Genomic DNA, 8,397 nt, shown 5'->3' on the forward strand with positions numbered 1-8,397 from the left:
TTGTTGTTGGCTGGGTGGAGCATGTCGTCGTCTTCCTCGGATACGTCGTATTGTACAGCGTGGCGATGAGTTCCTCATCGCTCAGCGTCGCTTGGTCTGATGGCACGGCTCGCAGCAGGCGAAGGCGTCGACTGACGAGGCCTTCTTCTGCCACGGCTTGGATGACCGACGGCCGCGCCTCTGAGGATGCGGCCACTCGTCGGTTGGTTTCGCTTGCGGAACGGCTGGAAAAACGCAGAAATAGCCGTGTGGTGTCACAAAGATGTTTTGGGGGGCAATAAAGGAGCCCTGTCGGCTCCGAGTGGACCGAGCAACCGGCCAGTCGGTGGTTACCGATGCCAGTCGTTACAGAAGACTAGAAAAATAGAAAGGTCGACAACGAGAAGGATAGTTTTTGTACGAGGAGTTGCACCTGCGCGTCTCTAGACGATACAAACATCTCGATGTCCATATCCTCATGCGACAGAACGCTCGAGATATAAATTACGATGGTCGCGAAAAGCCGCCTTCAGTAACCATTTTCGTCTCCAATATCCGCTTGCGCAGCCAGCGGTCATGGACCTTCACACACTCCTCCTCGCATTGCTGTGGTTCAGCCAAATTAACGCGGATATCCCCCGTACTCCGATTCCGACCTCGATGCTCAACGACTCGTGGCGCCACGACTTGCCCGAGGACACTACCGTCGACGTCTACGAGTCTCTCCCCGACGCCATGGCGGCCGTGACGGCGTCTATCAGCTTGAACGAAACCACGTGGCCCGACGGGCAGTTCGTGTCGGGATCGATCCTCGTACTACCCGGCGGCCTTGGCACACTCAACGAGACGGCGGCGCCTCGGACCCAAGTCTCATACAACTATTCGATCAGCAAAACGGTTTGGAACCTGGATGCCGATTCGAACGCCATCTCGCTCGTAAACTGCGTGTACGCTGCCAACGGCAGTGCCGTGGACTTGGTCGTGCAGAGCGTAGAGAACGTGACTCCATACGGGCCGGGCCAGATCCTTCTCGTGTCTTCGCGCTGGGGCTGCGTCAATGCGCACGGGGTGCTCGCGGCGCAGGCGCAGCTGCACGTGCTCGAGATGGTCGTGCTCGCAGACGAGCGCGTCCTGCGCCTTGTGGTCTCGCCCGCGGCGCTCAACGCATCCTTCGCGACCATGTCGATGCACTACCGCTCCAACCAGTTCGACCTGAACGAGACGGCGACGGCGTCAGTTGCGGCGGGAACTAGCCGCCGCCTCGATACGGTCACGCACACGTTCTTTTCTTACGTCCCCAACTACAAGTGCACGACCGGATGTGGTGCATACGATCTAAGCGACAGCCAGTGCTTCCAGTACGTGTCGGACGAATACCTAATATGGAGCTGTCCTGGCTCGCAGTATTGGATGTATACGAAATCTCTGACGACCAAGGCGTGCGGCCTTATCCACAACTGCGCGCTGCCATCTGGGCTCAAGTACAACCCCGTGCGAGAGTGCACGACCGTGTGCGGCGCGTACGGCTTGGCGGCGGACCAGTGCTTCCAATTCGACTCGACGCGGAGGATTTCGTCTGGAGACTGTCCTGGCTCTCTCTACTTTATGTGCAACGTTGACAGCACGTGGAAGGATTGTGGCTACAAGCGTGGCTGCATCCCGAGCATCGGGCGCACCATGACGTACAACATGGTCAACGGCGCCGTGGACAAGACGGACATCGAGTTGTACCGCAGCGCGGGCTGCGGTACGGGCAACTTCCTCAACGCGCCGTCTGGCTCGGGCTGCGTCCGCGTGGGCTGCGCCAACTGCGCGTACACATTTACGGTCAACGAGATCCAAATTTCGCTCGATTACGACGTGTCCTTGTCATCCGCGTGGGTCGCGGGCAGTGCCACGCTGTACGGTTCTGGATTTGCCAGCGCCGGCTTCTCGCTCTACGCCCCGGACGGCGTGACGTGGAAGCGCACCGTCTCGCTCGTCGACATATCGCTGACATACCCGGCGCTCAATCTCCTCGGCTTCGACGTCGAATTCACCCTCGAATACGCGTTGGAGGAAACCTATACCGCCACGATGACGACGTCCGCCACGCCTTTTGTCATGTCCAAGTCGGTCACGCTCTCCAATCTCGTGGCCACCGCCGCGTACGACTCGAGGTCGGGCAAGTCGCAGCAGACTAGTGTGGACGTGGCCACGACGACCCAAGCGCCGCAACGCGGAGAATATGTCGCCTTCAACTTTATATACGACCAACGCACGACGGTAGGCCTCTACGCGAGCGCTGCTGGATTGACGCTGGGTGTGGACGTGGCGTGGAGCGACTTTGTGCAGCTGTTCTGCAAGGGCGGCGTACTCCCCGCCCTCGCGTCCACGGCGGTAGTCCCGTCCACGCCGGAAAGTCTCACGTTTGGCAACTGCGCCGTGCCGCATCTCTTGGAGCTTGCCATCTTTTCTGGTCGCCGCGATGTCGTCGTGACAGGATATTTTAGCTTCGAATATAGCCCGCTCGACTTCGACTACAACTGGCCAGTGTCGATCCCGTCATTGAGTACCAACGTGTCGCGCTTCAGCTTCTGCTACGCACCACCGTACACATTGACGCTCACCATCACACTGAACCCTTCCGACGCCAACACCTTGTCGTTATCGACCACGTTGCAGGCGCAACTCTTGGCTGCCATGGGTCAAGCACTTGGTCTCCCTGCCTTTACGGCCAACCTCTTCGCGCTTAAAAGCATCAGCACGACGACGGGCGCAGTGGCGCTCACGGTGATGACGCCAGTTGCCGTGTCCGACGTGTACCCGTCGTTCTCGGCATTGGCCACGTACATCAACGCGAGGGCGGAGACCGACGAGTACAAGCACGCGGTTAACAAAGCGCTCAACCTTGGCTGCTCTCCCGGCTACTGGGGCAGTGTGTGTCAATTCCGGTGTTCCCCACCTCTGCAGTGTGCACCGGACTCTGTCTGCACCTGCGACCAGAGCAGTGGCGTGGTCCGCACTTGTCGATCGTGCGTTGATGGTCAATGGGGCAACGTTTGTCAGTATACGTGCACCGGCTACAGCAACTGCGACCCGACCAGTCTGATCACGTGCGATAGTTCAAGTGGCGCCATCACATGCGCGAAGTGCAACCCCGGCTACTGCGGCAGTGACTGCCAGTACTCGTGCACCGCTCCAAGCACTTGCGCCGGGGGTTCTAGAGATGCTGTCACTTGCAGCCAGTCCACCTGCGCCGCCGTGTCTTGCCAGCAATGTAATACCGGCTACTACGGCAACCAGTGCCAGTACGCGTGCACACCGCCTGCAGCGTGCGTTTCCAGTGGGCGTACCGCTTGCGCGCAGAGCAGCGGCGTCGCATCAACGTGCAGTGCGTGCAAGACCGGCTACTGGGGAAGTATTTGCCAGTCACCGTGCACGGTGCCGGCGACTTGTGACAGCAGCAGTAACGTCACTTGCACCCAGTCCACCGGGGCCGCGGTCACTTGCGGACAATGTAACCCAGGCTACTACGGCAGCGCTTGCCAGTACTCATGCACCGCGCCTGCAGAGTGCTCTTCCAGCGGTCAAATCACGTGCGCTCAGAGCAACGGCGTTGCATCGACGTGCAGTGCGTGCAAGACCGGCTACTGGGGAAGCGCGTGCCAGTCGTCTTGCATCGCGCCGGCAACTTGCACTTCTGGTGACACGGTCACGTGCGACCAGTCCACCGGCGCCGCGGTCGCTTGTGGCGAGTGCAGTCCAGGCTACTACGGCAGCGCTTGCCAGTGGTCTTGCGTCGCGCCGGCGACCTGCTCTTTTGGTGACACGGTCACGTGCCACCAGTCCACCGGCGCCGCGGTTGCTTGTGGCGAGTGCAGTCCAGGCTACTACGGCAGCGCTTGCCAGTACTCGTGCTCACGGCCTACAACATGCACATCGAACGGTACGCTGTCTTGCGACCAGTACAGTGGCACCGTCGATTCGTGTCAAGCGTGCCAATCTGGCAGCTGGGGGCGCACATGTCAATACTCGTGCACTGCGAGGTCGCCATGCGCTACCACGAGCACTGTGACGTGCGACGGAGGCGACGGCTCCCTCGTCGCATGCTCTTCCTGCGCCACTGGCTTTTGGGGATCTCGGTGCCAAAACGCCTGCACGCCTCCCTCGACGTGCGATTCAAACGCTGAAACCACGTGCGATGCCGCGGGGGTCACGCTTCTTTGCTCCAAGTGCGCCGCTAGCTACACGGGCGCAACGTGTACCTTTGCTCGAGTTAGTGGCGTACTAGCTCCTCCGCAACGACAAGCGTCATTGTCATTTGCTGGCCCAACCGTCGAGAGCTTCACAGGCGCTGCCCGGACGGCGTTCGTCGCGGCCGTGGCACAAACTTTTGCGCAGCTGGGCTCTCCCGTCAGCGCTGCAGACATTACGATTGTCAGTGTCACGGAAGAATGGGTGCGTAGTCGAGGACGCCAGCTCAGCACCGCCGGCGTCGTGGTCGTGTTTTCCGTGGCGGCCGCAGCCGCGAGCGCGTGGCAAACACTGGAAATGCAACCGAGCGTTCTCGCGATGGCCCTCGTTCAAAACCGGGTGGCCACCAGCTCGCAAGTCGTATTGCTCGTCGCACCCCAAACGTCGCCACCCTCGAGTGCACCAACAACAAGCGCGCCGTCACCATCAGCCAGCCAAACCGCTGCTCCGTCTACTGCAACAGTCGACCCGGCGAGTGGGACACTAGGCGGGTTGAGCGGGAGCACTACCCTCATTATCATCGGGGCTGCTGGTGGTGCGGTCGTTCTCGCTGGCATTGGCTGCCTCGTATGGTGTTGCAAACGCATGAGTGCCAAAACGCATGTCGCGGCAGCGCCTCTCCAAGTTCAGCCGGCCATCGCCGTCCGTGTGCGTGTGGAGCGTGCAATTGACGACACAGTTCCTGGAGCTGTCGATTCATCGCCAAACCGGTGAATGTTCAACGTACGGTCATAGAATTCGAAAAGCCTCCATTTTCAATCGACTGCGACTATCCTTTCTGTAGACATGGTTGCAATTAAGCGAGTTGGTGGCCAATGCGTGCATTCAGAGCTGGTTGGAACAATGCATTGGCCGCGAAAATCGCCGATATGATGTGCACCTGGGGGCGCCAAATCAATTCTAGCAGTATTTCCATTGTATAAACGTAGGTAACTTTCTCGTTGGAGCTAGTTATTGTGCGCCGCTGCTCCATGCGCGTACAAAGGACCTCAACACTCAATTGATACGATCGCAGAGCGAGCCACCAACCAAGGCGTGACCAAGATTTTAAGCCTAGGGCACCAAGATCGCAAGGTTTTGTAGGTTTAGAAACCACGAGATCTTTGCCTCGCATTTCAGCCAATCTGATGCAGCGATTCACTGAGACATACCAAAGTGCACTTTCTGCACGGTCAAAGACGAATTCACCCAAGTCCAAGTCGCCGAGAATGCTCCGTGTGCTCCGGACGAAGGACCTCGTGCATGCGATCGCGACCTTCCAGGACGGCCTGCATCCAGACGTGTTGCCGCCGACCCGCCTGCTTCGATGCGTCCGTCTGCGCAGAGGCAGCTACGAGCGCCAGCTCGCCGCCGTCCACGACTGCCTCAAGCCGTGGCTCGCCCGCCATGGCACCTCGAGCCTCGGCCTCTTTCCCGCGTCGCTGCATCGCCATCTCTTCTACTACGCAGTCGTCTACAGCAACCTCGACGTACTCGTCTTCCTCGACACGGCCGGGCCCGTGCGTCTCAGCGCGGTGGACTGGGCCTTGGTCGTCGACGTCGGGCACCTTGATGTACTGCGCTTCTTCCTCGATCGCCACTACGACGGCGGCGACGAGCGCGTGATGGCTCATGCGATCGAGACGGGTGCGGTCGCCGCTGTCCAGTGCCTATTTGCCCACGGGATCCTGCCCGCCAAGGACGCGCTCAACGAGGCGTGCACGAACGGCCACGCCCATGTCGCTCGCTTTCTGCACGCGCACGGACTCGGCGCGTGGGACCCTAACACGCTCATGTTTGTGCTCGTCCACGGCCATCTGGACGTACTCCGGTTTCTCCTGGACGCAGGTCTTGGAGACTTTGACGCGTCGGCGACCTTTGGCTTTCATGTCTCGCACCTCGAGATGGCGGCCAAGTGCGGCCACCTTGACGTCGTCCAATACCTCGCAGCACGCGACCGCCGCCACGTACCTCAGGCCTTTCTTGAAGCGGCGCGCAGCGGCCACGTCGCGATCGTGCGATTCCTCGACGACGGCGAGAGCGTTGACGTTTCTGTCGCCGCCCAAGAAGCTGTCGTTCGCGGCCACCGCGACGTCGTCGCGTACCTCGTACAAGCGCATGCAGCAGCCTTGGATATGCACGCGCTCGCGACCCTCGCCGCCTCTCGAAAGCGCCGCGCCATGCACGCGCTCCTGCTGCAGCACACACACCCATCCACGCTGTAGCCCTGGACGTCTTCCTCCTCTCTCTGCTCAATATATATCTATCTATCGAAATGTACCAGTGACCATCGCAGACAACTGGTCCGCATGGACATGTACTGTACACGCCTGCAGTCCTTGACAGAACGCCAGAGCGTGTCGCGCGGGTTCCAAGAGCGCGCCCTTTGCAGCCAAACGCTCTTTTCTATCAAGCTCACGGCGCGTTGCAGCGGCGACATGTCATCGGTGGGCGTGATGGCGCTGGCGTCACCCACTACTGTACATGTACCGACCACAACCGCCCCATGTGGTCGTACAGTGTACTGTTCCAAGGAGACACCGCCGACGTGGTCGAGGGCGCGCATGCGTGAGGAAGCTGCTGCTTCCTCTGTCCGTGAGCTCGAGGCCTGGTCCGAGTGCACGCCGGTCGCGTGTCAAGAGCCAGCGGCAGACAGTGCAACTGGCGAAAATCGAACCGCGTTTCTCGCCTCGTTACACCCACTGTGGGCGGCGACGGCCCAATCGCAGCAGTTTGTGATGGCCGACTACGTGCTGCGGACGCCGGAGCTCGTGCGCAAGGTCGCGTCGTACCAGGTCGGCTGGCCCTTTGAGCTCGTGCCCCTCGCCGTCTTCCTCGACCACGCGCTGCCCACCGAGGTGTACGGGCCCATGGCCGGCGTCGCGCCAGAGGACGACCGCCGCCGCCGCGCGTTCGCGCCGATCCACGCGCTCTTCCCCGCGTGGTTTGAGCGCTACGGCGTCGACGGCCTCGGGCGCCTCTTGCAGCATCGCGCCAGCTACCGCGACCACCTCGTCTTCTACGCTGTCCTCTACGGCAACGTGCCGCTGCTCGAGTTCCTCAGCACCCACGTCCGCCTCGACGTCCGGTCGCCGCACTGGTGCTACGCCGCGTACTTTGACCACCTCGACGTGCTCGAGTTCTTGATGGCGCACGGCTACGAGGGCTACTCGACGCGCGTCTTCTCGGTCGCTGTCGCGGCCGGCCACCTCGGCATCGTGCGCTACCTCCACGAGCTTGGATCGCTCGCCGACTCGGATGCGATGCGCCTCGCGTGCGAGCACAACCACTTGGACATTGCCGAGTACTTGCATTACCACCTCGACCTCTCGTGGGACCGGCCGTGCGTCGTTGTGTACGACAACGAGTCGGACGGCCGCTGCGCCATCCGCGACTTTCTCATCGAGCACGGCTACGTCTTTGAGACCGTGCAATGCCCGCGCCGCGGCGTCCTCGACCGGTGGCGGCTCCGGAAGCGATCGAGCCGCGATCTGCGCCTTCTCCGGGTCGTCGAGAGCACGGACGACAATCTCATCCAGCGCGCCGTCAACCTCGCGGCCGCCCACGGGCTCTCGCACATCGTCACGTACTTTTGCCGCCACCGCGTCGCGACCTTCCAGACCGCGCAAGCGCTCGACGTCGCCAAGGACTGCCAAGAGCGCGTGCTCGTCCCGATCCTCAAAGACCAGGTCAAGAAGGAGACGCCGCGACGCCGCCGCCACCCGTGGTGCTTTATCCAGTGAAATCCCACGCGACTAATTTAACTACCTGTGCTGTTACCTAGCCCCATTCACTTTTCGTTGAGAAACGCTTTGTAAAAGAGGTTGATGTGATGGCGCAGAAGCGCATGGAGCATGGACCACGCAGGGCCCACGTCGGGTCGCGTCTTGACGAGCGAGCGCACCATCACAACGTCACCGCGGTCGACGGCTGCGTGGAGCGCGGCCTGGACGTGCCGCCGATCGCTCGGCCCTGCGAGATAGCGTACAAGGGCGGTGTGACGGTAGTGGGCCGCCCACTCGATGGCGTTCGCAGACCAGAGGCCGCACGTTGCGACGAGGTACTCGACCACGGGCAGATGGCCGTAGCGCGCAGCCGCGTTGATTGGCTGTGCGCGTCGCGCCTTCGTAGCCATGGTCGTGAAAGTAGCGCAGCACAGAAAGATGACCTGCCGCGGCTGTGGCATCGGCCACCGTCTTGCCC

The 8,397-nt window shown here is 61.3% G+C and overlaps 3 protein-coding genes across 3 annotated transcripts; all 3 read left to right on the plus strand.

Moving 5' to 3' along the window:
* Positions 1 to 525: 525 nt before the first annotated feature.
* On the plus strand, positions 526 to 4,151 carry SPRG_04836 (hypothetical protein; the record flags this gene model as incomplete). The annotated part of the gene is made up of 2 exons (XM_012343981.1): positions 526 to 3,939; positions 4,008 to 4,151. Exons 1-2 carry the CDS (start codon positions 556 to 558, stop codon positions 4,149 to 4,151), a joined length of 3,528 nt encoding a protein of 1,175 aa, XP_012199371.1. The 5' UTR covers positions 526 to 555.
* Positions 4,152 to 5,423: 1,272 nt separating this feature from the next.
* On the plus strand, positions 5,424 to 6,470 carry SPRG_04837 (hypothetical protein; the record flags this gene model as incomplete). Its single annotated transcript, XM_012343982.1, has 1 exon — positions 5,424 to 6,470. The coding sequence occupies one exon, from the start codon at positions 5,424 to 5,426 to the stop codon at positions 6,417 to 6,419; it is 996 nt and encodes a 331-aa protein (XP_012199372.1). The 3' UTR covers positions 6,420 to 6,470.
* Positions 6,471 to 6,906: 436 nt separating this feature from the next.
* Positions 6,907 to 7,982, plus strand: SPRG_04838 (hypothetical protein). The gene has a single exon (XM_012343983.1). The coding sequence runs from the start codon at positions 6,933 to 6,935 to the stop codon at positions 7,935 to 7,937; it is 1,005 nt and encodes a 334-aa protein (XP_012199373.1). The 5' UTR covers positions 6,907 to 6,932; the 3' UTR covers positions 7,938 to 7,982.
* The last annotated feature ends 415 nt before the right edge of the window (positions 7,983 to 8,397 follow it).

The sequence above is a fragment of the Saprolegnia parasitica genome (genome assembly GCF_000151545.1).
Source record: "Saprolegnia parasitica CBS 223.65 unplaced genomic scaffold supercont2.16, whole genome shotgun sequence".
Lineage (NCBI taxonomy): Eukaryota > Oomycota > Saprolegniomycetes > Saprolegniales > Saprolegniaceae > Saprolegnia > Saprolegnia parasitica.